Source organism: Camelus ferus, chromosome 34 (genome assembly GCF_009834535.1).
Source record: "Camelus ferus isolate YT-003-E chromosome 34, BCGSAC_Cfer_1.0, whole genome shotgun sequence".
Lineage (NCBI taxonomy): Eukaryota > Metazoa > Chordata > Mammalia > Artiodactyla > Camelidae > Camelus > Camelus ferus.
The window spans coordinates 4,894,130-4,910,122 of record NC_045729.1 but is presented as its reverse complement, the minus strand read 5'-3'; the positions used below and the strand labels follow the sequence as shown (position 1 = coordinate 4,910,122).

General features: G+C 42.8%; 1 protein-coding gene across 2 annotated transcripts in view; it reads left to right on the top strand.

Moving 5' to 3' along the window:
- The window catches only part of SSPN (sarcospan), a 37,902-nt gene extending 30,514 nt beyond the window's left edge, over positions 1-7,388 (top strand). For both annotated transcript variants that reach the window (XM_032473258.1, XM_032473259.1), the window contains one exon: positions 3,119-7,388. In XM_032473258.1, the coding sequence (XP_032329149.1) occupies positions 3,119-3,484 (366 nt within the window). In that variant the 3' untranslated portion in view covers positions 3,485-7,388. The remainder of the gene's footprint in view (positions 1-3,118) is intronic.
- The last annotated feature ends 8,605 nt before the right edge of the window (positions 7,389-15,993 follow it).

Here is a 15,993-nt window from a genome sequence, read left to right as displayed (position 1 = left end):
GGCTCACTCTTGTTTACTTGGCCTGATGCTTTCAAGCCGTGGGAGAAGCAGAATCCCGACGTGGGAGACATGCACCGACGAACATGTGTTCAGATTTAAAGGAGCGGAGGGGCATGGCTCTTCTTGGTGCTCTCGAGGCTTCTAGCGCATTTAAGATGCTCGATGCAAACGGGGCAATCTCTGTTTGCGTAAACATTGACGTCCTTTCTACAAGTCAAGTGTGCACTCTTCCTCCCACATGAGATGGAACAAGACAAAGCAGAGTTGGTGTCCTGACAACAGTCCAGAGACCTGGCAGCTCTGTCCACCTCTCCTAATTTATCTATTTCACAACACTTAAATAGTGCTACTGTTTACCAGCCACCGTTCTAAGCCTTTTACGTGTAACAGCTCTTTTGATCCTTCTAATAATCCTGTGACGTAGGTGCCAGGTGAAAAAACAGAGGTACGCATGGGACTGATTAATTTGCCCAAGGTTTGTAGTTAAGGAGGAAAGAACCAGGATCCCAACTCAGGTGGCCTGACTCTCCAGCTGGTGCCTGTTACCATCACCCCACGCACGGCTGTGCACTTATTAAATGTCTTAGGCAAATCTTCTGAGCCAAAAGGTTATCTTTTAAAAACAGACACAACTCACATTTCAGCAAATGGATTGTTGTGATGATTATAAGAGAATATTTTTTGCAACTGTTTGAATTATTTACAGATTGAGAATGAAGGATCATTGTCATTGTTTCAAGACAGTGCCACAGTGAATGTTATAGAAATTCTCTGTCTAAGGAGGGGTGTGTGTGTGTGTGTGTGTGTGTGTGTGTGTGTGTGTGTGTGTGTGTGTGTGTGTATGTGTGTGTGTGTGTGTGTTGGAGGTAGGAGGGTTATGACAAGACTTTGTCAGTCTCATCCATTGATGGCAGTAAAATGTGTAGAGAAAACTCCAACTGGGGCCATTCTACGAAGCAGAGGACTCTCAGGTGGGAAATTATCCCTTTAATTTGGGCCTTCCCTGCTGGTAGAGTCACTGATATATCTATGTTATCAGAAGCAAATAGTTCCCAGTTCCTTGCCACTCACAATGGAAATGCAGCTGCAGTGGGCAGACACGCACAACGCACCCCACACAACTTAATTTGGCCCTTGGCATTAAGAGCTTAAAATCACTCATCAGGCCTGAATATTTTAAAACAACCCAGAATATTTCAAACATTCTGCTCTAATAGCCCCACAGAATAAATCCATACTTTTTAGCCTCAGAACTACATTTTTTTTTTTTTTTTTTTTGCAGAAAATATGGCCACTGAAAATTTTGGGGACTGGCAGGTGATGCATTCAATGTCACAAATCAAATGTTTCCATTTTAAATTTTAAAATGGGGTCACTTTGTGTTTTTCTGGTTCCCTTCCTCCAAGAGAGACAAAATATGTTGGCTGTAAGTTACCCTTGTTATGTCCTTGAGATAGAAGATGTTTCAATAGACTGTTTCACAGATGGAGAAACGTGGGCTATATGTGACAATCCTTCAAATGATTTTAAAGTGAAAAGGAGTATGTGTGTTTAAGATATCTTTGATGAGAAGGTCCAAAGAATCCATGCATCCCCTGCTTGTGCAGCCCTGTTAGGACAAAACGGCTTTAACCAGTTCCTCTCTGTCCCTGTGGTGCCCTCAGTTAAGCTTCCAAGCAAACCAGACACTTGCTCAGCGCACCAACACGCACACACACACACCCCACTCAAGAAAGCAAAACTAAATTTTTAAGTATTGAAAACTTGAAAACACTTGAAATTGTCCCTGTGCAGAAGATCACTCATCTGGAGGACTTAGACACACATATTTTATAATCTTGTATTTATGTTTTTATTTTGAGTTGCTTTTAGTTGGAGGTGGTGGGAGGGCGTAATCTTTTCAGAGCAACTTTAACCTGAACCTGGAAGGGACTTATCTTCCTTGGAGGAGTTCACGTTCACCAGAACTGCTCTACCAGCAACTCTGGACTGTGGGAATGTAAATCTGGCACTAAGAACTGGGCCCGGGACACTAGCCCCAGCAGCTGGGGACTGCGTTCCTCATCTGGCCCTCAGAAGGCTGGACCATTAAGAGAAAGGTTTCCAGCAGAGAAGTCCAATCGCAGGACAATTTCTTAAAATCTGTAAAATGGTTTAAATTGTGGCCATGTCAACACGCACTCACAATTTTTGATCAAAATGTCTCAGATGTAGGATAAATGTCTGAGCTGTTCAGGGATTCCATGGTTCCCTAGTAGCAGAGTTAGAACTTTAACCAGACTTTTCCATTCTGAGGCTAACACATAGGCCAACAGTGTTCAGAATCTTGGTGGTTGAGGGACCATTTGCAGTTTATTTTTATTCTCTAGAACTACATGGTTATAGGGGAACCTGGGATGAGATTTGCAGGTGATGAATCTGGCATCAAGATGCCTGCCTTCCGGAGCCATAAATTTTTTTGTTCTCCCAGCTACCTCTCGCTGGCGATCCTGGCATTCCTGGACACACTTCGGCAACCACTGCATCGAACATAGTCTTTTTTTATTAACCCATATTGCTAGTTGACCAATCATTGCCAATTTTGAGCAACACAGTGTTTACATTGAAGAAACTTGTCCTTTGCTTCCGAGTCTCATTTCAGTCTTTTTTTTTCCCCAGTGGAAGTACTGAGGATTGAACCCAAGACCTTGTGCAAGCTAACCATGCGCTCTACCACTGAGCTATACCCGACCTCCCCAACCTTGGTTCAGTCTTTACACCAGCAGTGGTTAAGGTCAAAACAAGCCCAGCATGGCTTTCAGGGATGGCGCTCATGTTTGGGATGCATCTAAGCTTCCTGCTATATCCATACACGAACATCCTCAAATCAAGCTAATATTGTTGGCTTGATTCACGAAAACACCCGACATCTGTACGACAAATGAGACTACGATCAGAGCTCGCTCCTCACTCACAATGCTTAACAAGCCATTTCCCCGTCTTGGGTACCAGGTTTTAGAGGAGAGACAGCCCCTCCCTTGGGGAACTTCCTGAGAGGGAACAGCTTCCCTTCATTAGCTCTGTCAAGAGTCATGCAGTGCTCTCTGTAACCGGAATGGTTTTCTTTGCTCTCTTGCAGCTGCTCTACTTTGTGCTGAGCGCCTTTGGCCTGGTGGTCTGCGTGCTGGCTGTGGCGTTTGCCGCCCACCACTATGCACAGCTCACACAGTTTACCTGCGGGACCGCGCTCGACTCCTGCCAGTGCAAACTGCCCTCCTCCGAGCCCCTCAGCAGGACCTTCGTGTACCGGGATGTGACCGACTGTGCCAGCATCACCGGCACTTTCAAACTGTTCTTGCTCATCCAGATGATTATGAACTTGGTCTGCGGCCTTGTGTGCTTGTTAGCCTGCTTTGTGATGTGGAAACACAGATACCAGGTCTTTTACGTGGGTGTCAGGATATGTTCCCCGACACCCTCTGAAAGTCAGCAGCAAAAGGTCTAACATTCTTGCTCAAAGGTGGGAGAGAGAAGAGCACACTGACTAGCTGAGATTTTTTTTTTTTAAGAAAAAAAAGAGATAAGAAAGGAAGAAAAAAATTAGCTTTTGACAATGAAAAATAATCACTGTTCTAAATGAATATTTTTATATTTTTCAGGAAATGAAAGAACAGTTCCTTAAGTTTCCATAGTATTTTTAAAAAATTCTTTAGCTCCAAGTTGACTTGGGAGTATTAAAAGAACACAGAACAGGAAAAGAATGATGTAGATCTATTGTTAGAGTCTGGAGTGGATTCCTAATACTCATTTTATCTATCATTTATATAATCTTCTTCCCTGTTAGTCCAGTTTGACTTGGACAGTTTCAGGCCCACTTGCTGAATTTTGTAGCATCTTCCTCCAGGCCTCCCACCTCCCGCCATGATCGTCCCTACAACTCTGAGAAAGACAGGGGGCAGGGGAAGAGCTGAACTGCCAGGATGACTCTCTTTTTTCCCCTGGTAGGATGATTTCAGGGCATGAAACAGCTTAAAAGAGCAGAGTAGAAAAGAAAGAGACTTTGCAAAAGGCTAAATAATTATAAACACCTGGACTGGGGCGCGGCCTCTTCTCCACACCCTTGCTTTGAATCTGTAACTTACTAAATGCTTTGGATGATTGTCTGCCTCTCAATAATTGAAAGTTGGTAGTCGTTGTACTTCTAATGATGTAGAAGGTTTAAAAATAATTACATTATGCTTCTATTCTGTCATCTAAAACAAGTCGTTAAAACTAATTTCTAGCTAATTGTTAATTATAATTATGCTCAGAAGTCTATTTAATGAGCCCTGGCTGCATTTCCATAGCACCGGGGGTATTAGTAGAAATTACTCTCACAAGAGAGGAGGCTTAAAGATCCTTTCTTCTGAAAGCCAAGCTTTACAAGGGAGAAAAAAAAATTTTTTTTTTATTAATAGCTCAGGTTAAAAATACTCACTTAAACAAAACCAAGAGCATTCATCATGGGAAATGTTTATACAAATGGCACTTTTGTGATATGTTGTGAAGTATCTCTCTTGGCAGCTAAGTACTTTGGAGGAAGATTGGTTAGTGTTGATGTGTCCCATTCATGAAACTGTATCTGATATGGAATTCTATTACTTATTTGTATGCACAGTCAACTAGAGACTTAAACCAGTGTTTTGAAGTCCTCATTTGAACATTTGACCATTGACTTGGAGGGTAGTTTTTTGTTTGGTTTTTTCAGTCACTGTGACTTAAAACAGCACAAGTACCCTGTGATGGGAAGACTTTTTTCTAATTATTGTTATCATTAAATTTGGAACAATATCAGTCTTTTAAGGAAGGAGCTCAGAATGCAAATTCATGTAGCATAAATGTTACTAAAAACTTTTATCAGTATGCTCTGCTGAGAGCAGAAATTCAAGACAATAATTGAGCTTAATTTGCTTCTCCACATTGCATATTGACATATGTTTACTAATCATTAAACTCTACTCTAAAAGAAAATCCTTTCCTTGTTTGCCTTAAGATAGATGAATAATTCCATCAGTTGTGATGATAGTGTCAATTATTACACAATATAAATATCCAGATAAAAAGGGAAATGTTAAATAAGTTAGTTGGAGGATTGTAAATTTTTTTATGCCCTCCAGATAAAACACTTGATTAACAGATGTTAAAACCTTTTTATGTATTGGCTTGCTTTAAATATGGCCTTCCTATACACTAGCTCAGGCCAAGAATGCACATTCGGGGACTTAGTGGATCAGATTCTGGAGCAGAGATTTGATCACACACAAATTACATCAACTCAACACCAAGACTCCTGAAAAAATACTTTGGTCTCTGTTAAAAGAAAAAATCTCGGGGGGAGGGTATAACTCAGTGGTAGAGTGTGTGCTTAGCATGCACTAGGTCCTGGGTTCAATCCCCAGTCCCTCCATTAAAATAAATAAATAAATAAAAATAAATCAAATTACCTCCCCCCACCAAAAGTTTTTAAAAATAAATACATAAAAATAAAATAAAATTTAAAAAATCTCAATAATTGAATCCATCTTGATTTTGACAGTTTCCTACCAAAAAAAAAAAAAGAGTGAGAATCTTCTGGCTCTTTAAAGAGTGAGAAACTAGAGCTTTAATGCTAATTACTATGAATCAGGCGCTCCTGCAAGCACACCTTGAATACCTTAACTTTTTATAGCAAACGCTACAATTTTTTTGTATCAGAATATTAAATTCCACACAACATTAAGGTGCTCTATGCTTCACAGGCGATTCACAGGGTAGCTCAAATGGCAGAATAACTCTAGCTTACATGCTTCCTTTTTCTAAATAATGCAGCCATTAAGAGCTGGTGTGGTGATAAGCTTGATAATAATCAGGAGATATATATATATATATATATATATATATATATATATATATATATATAATGCATATATAGCGGGGATTTTGCTATTGTGTGATCGAATAATTCTTAAATCCCTAAAGAAAGAAAAAAATCGTAAGTGAAAGAAGGAACAAAAAATAAAATCAAAAAGGAAAAGAAGTCAAGGTTTCCGTGCTGCAAACTCACTGTGTATTGATACGTGTGAGAATTGTGTCGCTTGAATAACAAACTGCTTTGGGCTGGATCTGAAGTATTTTGGGGTTGTGTTTTGCAAATATTGAAGTTACAGTGACAGCAACAGAAAAGGAACAGATACACAGCTTTACACTTTAGCAAAATGTTACATTTGAAATCTGACAAGGCGCCAAGATGGTGACTGTCTCATCTAAACCATAAAACAGGAAGGTTTGCGCAATCATCCTCCTCTCCCACCACCTTCAGGAGAATTAAATGAATCAAGACTTTGGGAAAAAAAAAGGAGGATAACAGCCGGGACTTGGCAGCACTTGAAATAGGAGGAACACAGCAGCCTAAATGTGCAGACTGTGTAAGGGAGCCCACCCGATCCGTCTGCGCCCTCACGTGACCACCATCTGTGCCTGCCTCGCTCCATCCAAATTTGTGTAGGCAGCTCCTTGGAGCCATTCCTAAAAATAGAGCTACACCAGGCCCTGGAAACCGTAGTCAAGTAACAGGCCTAACTCTTTTCCCTCCTTGAGTTAAACCTCCGTAGGATCTCTTCTGAGGGCTTTCCGGCTGCAGACGTCAGTGCGTTCGGACAGCGAGGACCCAATATATGTGTGTTTTCTATTTGTGTCCAGGACATCAGAATCTGTTAATATTCTCGTACTTCGTATCTTGCATACGCAGCGTATCTGGAATGCGTTTACAGATTTTTTTTTTTCAGTAAAGGTTGGGATGGAGAGTATCCAAGGGAGATTATGAGGGACAGCAGTAGATCACTTAATGATAATCAGAAATGAACTAAAAAGTTGCCCTGAGAAACCAATCACATCCTATCATGAAGCACACCTTTTACATGTTCTAGTGATTGTCGCTGAACTATTGCTCTGTAGCCGTACATTTCTGTAAATCATGCTGGCCCTCAGGTCTTACTGTTCTCAAGGAGATCCATCATGAGTTTAGATGTATGCCGTGTATATTCAGGGTAGTGTTACAAAGAGCTGATGGCCACGTATATTGACTCACAGTGGAATCATTTGTTTGGATAAAGCCTCAGCCTGGGAAATGAATACCTTGACTGATTTTATTATCTAATTTTCTAGTATTTTATTATCTCAAACGATCTAATTTTCTAGTATTTAATTATCTCAAACGATCATCCCGATCCAAAATATTGGTCTATGCTTTGGTGTTGTGGTTTCATTCTGCTGGCTTTGAGGGTATAGTGAATAAAAAAAGTGTTTTCTACCCGTCTGAGGTGGTTGTTTTTCAGGGGAATGCGGATGATGCAGAATTTCTTTGTTAATAAAATTTTCATAATCTCTGAAAACACCGTGTGTTGATGTGTTTTAGAGTGATGACACATTGCACATGAAGTGGTCTACATACAATCGCTCAGCTGAGTGTTTACTTCAAAAATCTGGTTTTGGAGTAGACGAGGTCTAGTATGCACTTTGACTCCTTTGGTCCAGGAACTGTCACTATCTTGGTACACTGCACCCATCGTGGAAGGCACGGTTGCAAATGCTACCCAGGCAAAGGGAGCCTGAGCTGGTAAAAAAAAATTTTGCAGAAGATACTTGGGATGCTGATCCTCATTTATATCTATTAATGTCAAGTAACATTTGGCCTGGAGAATGGGCTACGTATTAAGTGTTACATGCTCAGTCATATTCAACATTTAATTATATAGAAGAGCAGCCAGCCTATTCCATTTCAAATCTGAAAACAAGGGTTCCTTCTTACCAAGTCTGTGGCAACTTAAATAGTTGATCATACTATAAAATGCAGTGGTTCCTCTTCTATAATTTAGTTAGAAAAGCTTGTAGAAAGCCAAAGGAAAGGGTTAATGATTTAGGACACACATGTCGAGCTGGACTTCCTGCCCTTGGTGTTAAGGCTGCAGGTCCTACGGTTGGAAATCTGACAGCCGCTTCCTGGCTGAGTGACTTGGGACACACCATTTAGTCTCTAGTTTCCTCATTTGTAAAGAGGAGAGAAACATTCTTGCCTCATAGCATCATGGGAAAGGTTAAGTGAAACAGCACTTAGCAAAGTGGCTCCTGGAGGAGGGGGCTCAGTGAACACTCAGTCTCTTCCTCTCTTCACTGAGTTCTGCAGAGCCTTCTCATTGCTGCAGGCTCCTGTCCCCACATCCAGCTAGAAAAGTGGCTCTGATTTTCTATCCCCTTCTAAGACATCCTTTTTATAAACCAGAAACATTATCAAATGGACTTCAAACAGAACTGCTTTTAAAATAAGAGCGCACCAACCCTTACTGATGTGCATGGAACCATGTGTTGGCTGGCGTCCTATTTGTTGGTTTACGTATCTTGAATGTGGCCACCTTCTCTCAGGCAGAACTAGAAGCTGAGACATTTCTCCTGATTTTCATATCTCTTTGAATTTAATGTAACAGAAGCACGTTTAATGCTAACTTTTAAAAGTGAAACTTTATGGAGCTTTGGTACATGTTAGGTTGTAATGCACAGTCCCCCATTTATTTAAAAAACAATTATCAAACACCTTTAACAAGCTCGACTCTGTGGGTCACTGATTCTCATTTAGAATCCTAAAAAGATTTAGAATACAGTCAGAAAACACCAGCTGGGGCTGCATTCTCCAGGCTGGATGGGAAACATTCATATGAACTTTTAAATTTGTGGCAAATTTAATTATTAGAAATATTCAGCCAGAAATCTACTTTTTCTCCTTGATAGAGTCTATCTTTATAGTTCATGACACATTGCTATGTTATTTTTTCATTTTACAGATTCATCTTTTATAAATTAGTCTTTATAAAGGGCTAATTCAGATTGTAAGCGAATGAAAATAAAATTAATGTGTGGTGATACCATCTTGAAGATAATAATTCATTCATCCATTTCTTTCCAACAAATATTTCTCTGTTATTGATCCCTTCCAAAGCACGGATCCTTCTCAGATGTCTTCTTTATTTGGAAAGGTCATCAGAAAGATCCTTTAATCAAAGGGATGTGGGATATATACCCATCTGTTGTTCTTGGGGGCAATAATCCAAATACAAGATTTCAACTGAGATATGAAGCCTTTTGTTTAACAGGATCCTCTAACTGGGCAGGGGATGAGGAGTCCTGGAGATTCATTTGTGGGACCTGTGCTGGTTCCTCCCCTTCTGCATGGAAGTCTGCTGGAGAAGGAGGCAGGGGTCCCCAGGATGCTGCCACAAGAATTGTGGAGGAGGCTTGGATGGTATCTGAGGAGGGGCTGAACAATGAGACACTAGCAGGCAGTTTGGGGTTTCTGAACGTGGACACTTTGGGTACACCTCTCTGGGTGAGATGCTCTGTTTACTATTTGACTTTCTATCCAAACCCTTCTCCCCAGAAACTCCATGTGTTATTTTTCCAACCAGGTGTGATGGTAGTCAGCCAGAGGATGACTCTCAAGGATCACAGGAACCAGTGGCACTTGTGATCAGAGAAATTGACTGTAATCTCATGAGACTCACCCCCAACTGGTCCTCCTAAGCAAGTGTGTAGTAGAGTGGTTACCCAGGAGGGTATGAAGGTGGTGTGCCAGCCAGAGCGAATCATCAGAAGCAGAGGACCCAGAGTCTGAAAAATTATGGGATTAAAGTTGTCACTAGCCTCCCTAGTCGATTACTTTTCCTTCTCTTTCACTCAGGATAGAATTCACATATTCTTACAAAAATAGGCAGTGTTCCCTCAGATAGCTTTATGGCCAAAAGTAGACTTCCAATTTTTTATTAAATTTCTTTCTAGATTGCAACAAAAATGACCAAAGGATGGTTCTACAGTTGAAAAGAGAGCGAGAGCAAGCTTATTTATTTTAATGCAGAGAACTTTAGAACATGGGACAGGGAGCTTGGCTATTTAAGTGGCTGGGAACGTGTCTTTGGACAAATGGAGGGAGGAGGGATGTCCTGAGTGTATTTGGGGCTGGACGAGGGGCCCACAAGTGAACACCTGGATTCCATTTGGCCAAGCTTGGGTTGGAGTAAGAGCGACCATCCTGGTACCTCCCTCACAACCCCCGTGGCCAGAGTTTAAAGTTGTCTCAGGCAGCTCTGGGTCCAATGACCAAGAAGGCCACCTCCTTCCTGGACTGTCTACCAGAGAAGAGACTGCTCCCCCCACACCTCATTCCACAGCAAAACCTGCCCCTCCTTCCTCCCTGGCCCATGTCTACGAGACTCCGCTAAGGGGTTGTCAGCTCCAGCGCTGGGGGTGAAGGCCTGAAACGCAGAGATCCCTATAAACATGGCTTTCATTTTCATAGGATATTCCTAAATATCAGGAAACTTCTCAGGTCCAGAGAAATGAGGCAGGATGCCAAGGAGGGGAGACATGCCCCGCTGGCCTTCAAGCCCAACCGTGTAGGCAGCCACCCCCGTCTCTGGGGGGAGGAAGCAGTTTCAGAGCCGGCGGGCCTTGGAGAGCATTTCCCCCGGGCCCGGCTCCGGCCGTCTGCGGAGGCACCGGGCAGCCGGTTCCAGCCGAGCGAACGCGCGCTCAGCGTCCTCGCGGGGCGGTGTGCAGCCGTCTGCGGGCAGCGCCTCCGCCGCCCGCCGTCTCGGGGGGCTTTTTACTGTGGAGGGCAGAGGGAGGGAGCAGAGGGGACAGTCCATGCAGAACCGGGGGCCCCCAGTGCCTGGCTCCCTGAGCATCTCTTGTGACAACTAACCGAGGTTGACCGACTTTGCTCGGACCCCCGGGCTCCTCTGCTCATCCCACACAGAACACCCTCGGAGCCTGGCGTGGCTTCACACGGCTGCCGGGAGAGGACGTGTCAGGCAAAAAGCAGGGAAAAAAATGCTCATTTCTTGTTGAAAAACGCCCAAATTGTAACTGAATAGGGTGATTTTTTTTTTTTTTAATTTCCAAAATGTGCTTTCCCCCCAGAGTCCTTGAGCACAGACCTGCGGTTTTCTCTCTTGGGTTTTACAGTCTCTCTGCCTCGAGCCAAGAGACTTGGCTCCGCTCCCCCTGAGTCAGAGTCTCGGCTGGTAGCTGAACCCAGGAAGCCCTGGCCCCGCGTCCCTCCCTGGAACCACCAGACCACACAGCCTCCTGCGCGCAGCCCTTGGCTGGGTGTCCTGCCTCCTCTTTGTTTGGAAAGAGATGTCTTACGTAACCGCACAACCTACTAAATGCTCCATTGTCTTCCACTTGGGAGAGCTCAGAATAACCCATTAGTGACTTACGACTTATCGCGAAGATAAAATCTACTCCCCACGTACCTACAGCCCTCGTGGAGCGAGCCTCACCTACCTATCATAGATCAATGATCAACACCGAGACTTAACGACTGTGGTCTTCGGGGAATCGTCATTTCAGGACAAGGTGCAGGAAATACAAAGCCTGGTTCATCTATAGGTCACAGTATTTTGCTCAACGAGAAAGTCATTTGTAATTCAAGATGGAGAGACAGGCATAAACAATTCTGATCTGGTGATTCTTTTACTAATCGGATTTTGATAAACGGCTGATAAAAATGGAAGGTGTCTGGTCACCAGAGGAGAGAGACCTAGGCAATGAAATCAGTTTCTCTTATCTCACCGGGCAGGGATTTGTTAATGTTATTTCCTATTCATAGTCTGCAATGCCAAGAACCGTGGTAACTGCCCTGGACTGCAAGAGCCTTCTGAGCAGAATGACAGAAACCCACTGGGTGAGGTCTTCTCCTCCATCTTTATTTTCTGTGAATCTCTGATTAGCCTTGTTGGGAATTCTAGTAATTACTTTAAGCTGGCACCTCTAGAAAAAATATATGCCTCTTAAGATTCAACTAAAAATAAAAAGAACCTCTGCATGGTGTAGCCAAGGAGCTCTCACTGGATAAGGCAGAGGTGTAGACCAGGACAGATAAAACTCTGCATTAGGTGACATTTCCATCTGGTTCTGCTGCCACAGCAGCCCTGGGGAGAGGAGCAGGAGAGACAGAGAGGGACAGCCCGCTCTGGCCTGCTCTCTCTCCCCCGTGGACCTCACCGTCTTTCAGGGAACCCTCAAAGCGCTTACTCATTTCTTCCTGCGGCTGACATTTTCTCACCTGGGACCAGCTATGTGATCAGTTTCAGGTGGAGGCACATTTCTGTCCCTGCTCGGTAACATGTGAGCCCTCAGCAAAGCTTTCAGAAAGGGTCCCTCCTGAACTTGATGGAGTGCAGCCGTCTCCAACTGTCTTGTGAAGGCTGGAGAGATGAGGTGAGGGGCCACCTCCCTGCACTCAGCGGCCCCTGCCATGTCCTCAATGCCTCTGTACCAGGCACCAGTCCACAGAGTTCAATGCGTGGATCTGTGGACAGCAGACATCAAACTAAGCACGTGAGAAATTTTGCTCTGCTCAGTCTTGTGTGCAAAGGTGGCTTTGAGTCTCATCATATTCGGCTCACTGAGTTAGAAAAAGCTGAGAGTAGAAGGGGGCTTCCATTCTGGCTTAAGAAGCATGACTTCTACCAGGATTTCAAACCCAAACTCCCATGAGAAGTGAGAGCTACACACCTATATTACAGGGAAAAATTTTAGGGCATGTAATTTGAAAATCCCATCAACCTTGAAATAATACAGTAAATTTGTTTCTTATCATTTCTTATTTCCAGGAGACAAAGTGGAGTTCAAGTCTACCTCGGGTGAGAAAATTGGGTAGTTTCCATTTTATCTGAATACAACCTGCATCCAGAAATGGATGGGAACTACTTTTACTGCAAGAATGACTCAAAGGCAGCTCAATATAGCTCAATATAGCTCATTACAAATCCATCTTCCTTTTGAATGCTAACTTGCTACATAAGAGGGATTTACAATACATATCAGAATGAAATTCCTAACTATGAATGTGTAAGATATGGAAGAGATTATCAAGGGAAACTGTAGAACCCCTAGCCCTCCAGAATATTTAATAATCTTATCTGAAGATTACTAATAAAATAGTACACAGCTCTTTTTCTAGAATGGTTTCATTCAAATCCTACCCAAAAGTTGCAAGAAAAAAAATTCTTCCCACTGGAAATCATGGGACTTTACCAAACCAACAGACTTCTAATGGTGTCACTGTCCCTTTTTGTCTTGTGACCTCTTCTATCTTTAAAAATACTCCTGCCTCAGGGAATTTTGGAGACAGAATCAAAAGTAGGGAAATTAAGGGACAGTAGATAGGCGTAGATTTGAAATATCAAATTATTACTTCAAGGTAACAATAAAAATAAAATTTAATGGAAAAAAAACCTTAAGAATAGACTACATATTTTAAGTACAGGCATGGAAAAGCACTGACCTGTTTAACTAGGCTTGGGGAATCCCAGAATGTTATTTTAAGGACCCTTTGAATTCAGTGTTCATATGTATCTGAGAGGACAAATGTTATGGTCATTAAGAACATGGTTCTAGAGCTAGCCTGCCTGGATTTGAGTTCCAGAGTGTGGCCCTGGGCAGGCCATTTACCTCTCTGCACCTCTCTGCCTCCATTTCTTTATTTGAAGGAATAATAGGGTTTTTGTGAAGAGTGAACAAATGAATAAATGATTATCTGTAATAGATTTAGAGCAGTGCCTGTGGGCAATGCTATGTAACTGTTTGAAGATGATGATGATGATGGCGATGATGAGTATAAACTATAACAAGCTGAAATCAGGGATGCAACAGGAAACCAGGCAAACAGTGGTAGCACCTGTAGTTTCTATAGCAAAGCATGGCGCAGAAACACACACATTAGTAGTTTCCATCTTCTGGAGCCTAAGTACAAAACAGTAATCCCCCTGCCCCTTGCAAACATCAGAGATGCAATTCAGATGATGTTTTCGTGTTTATTCCCCAACCATGACCTCGACTCCGTGGGCAAACTGGATCAAGGCTTTAAAGTCCTGGCCCCTGGGAGGCCTGAGGCTTACTGACCTGGGGGATGACATACCAGGGTCAGAGTAAGACTTTTAGAACCCAGAGCCACCCCGTGGGCCACTCCCCTACTCCCGTAGGGACAGGTGACTCCAGGTTATAAGAAATACATCATGTAGCCTTTCAGGGAGTATGAAAAATCACAGCCTCCAAAAACAGGCAGTACACACTGGAAAAGGCAATCCACCATCTCTGGATGGAGACTCTGGTGGGTTTAGTAAATTAGGTGTTTGCACAGATACATGTGACTTCTTTCTTCCAGTTTGCCTGGCAGGATTGTTTTCTCCCTACCCATCCATCCGCTCTGCGCCCAGCCCACCACCAGTGACTCGGGTTCATGCAGAAACAGGACCTCGGCCAATAAGATGGCTCACAGCAAAGTAGGATCTTTGAGTTTTATGGATCCATGTCTAGATAGCCAACATCAGTCCTAGAATCCAGGAGGTAAAAATCCGCAGAAGACCTTTTCTAATGTGTTCTTACCAGGCCACATTGCCTGCTCCAGAGGCCCCGTGGGCTAGTGCCAGAAGCAGGCTTAAAACGCAAGCCTCCTGGGTCCAAACCTAAATGCAGAGTCCTATAAACTGTCACCTTGGGTCCTCTGAAGAGCTAAGATAGATGAGATTTAGATTCACAGCATGCCTGTGAATTAAAAATCGACATTAAATACAGACATGAGCAAACTCTCCTGTTGGGGGAGGCACCTCCTCTGCCTTTAGAAGAAATGTAATGGGGACTGGTCTGACCACCAGCAGACACTCCAAGCCACACTCATTACTTCGACAGGAGTAGAAAGCCACGTAGCCAATACCGCCCTGGACCCCAAGCCGAGTTTACTCTCTTCCACTGCTTTCCTTCCTGCTTTCCTCACCGCGGTGGTGAGGGCTGGGGGTGGGGGTAGGATACCTGCCTGCAGAGTTCTGTACTCTTTCCTCCTACAACACAAAAGCAGCTCTGGATTAAGGAGAGTTGGAAGGTCAGAGTGAGTAAACACATGAGGGGCTTAAAGAGAAGCCCAAGGATTTTGTACACTGTGTTCTATGGAAACCTAGGATTTACTGAAGGTTCGTGTGCCTTTTTGCAAAAGGAATTAAGCTTCAGGTGGGTTTTTTTTTTAAATGAAATTATCAGATTTTAAAATGTTTTTTAAAAGTAGTATTTCTCTTCTTTGACCCTCAGATTAATACTCTCATCCACACTCTACGTCTGTGCATTTTTCTCCAAGTGCCATCAGGGCCTTGAACAGAAATCAAAAAGGAGAAATGTTTGTGTGCTCTCAAGTTCTACATAAGGAGTCTCGCTATTTCCAGTATAAGTTATGTATTACATTTGTTTGATTGCAATAAGGAAAAAATGTGAAAAGCGAAAAGAAAATGTTCTACAGTTTCTTTAGTTTACTCCCAAATGTTTCTCCTTAGCATTGACTTCCTATCTTAAAATCTTTGCTTTGGAGCTGGAAGGAAACCTTTTAGAGAAGAGCAGATTGATGCCGAGCAAGAGTAAATGACTTGCTCCCAGTTACTCTGCTCAATCTCTCACTCTCTTTGTTTCTTTTTAGCACAAATATTTGGCATTTCTTCTTTCCTTTTTTTCTTTACTCTTTGCCATATGAACTGAAATATTTTACTGTTTGCTTGGGACCTGCAATTACCCACACTCTTGACTCCAACAAATTGGAAACCGTCAATCAATATTCTCAAGGAGGCTAAACAAGGTCTTGCTTTTTCTGGGACAGGGTGAAAACCCCACGTTCATTTTGCTAATATATCCCAGGATATATTATATGTTTATTATTTATTATATATTATTTCTTCTACACATTCTTTAGAAGAAAATAAAATAATAAAAATAAAATAAAATAAAAATTACTCATCTGCTCCCAACCTCAGTGACCACAGGTGGGCAGAGGAAAGGGAAGGGTGATTCAGGGGGACCCAAGAGCCACCTTGAAGAGGAGTAGCTCTAGGTGGGACTGGGGACATGGAGGGGCAGACCAGAGCAGTCCCTCTGAGGATGTGCACTCGGTGGTGTTATGTGATC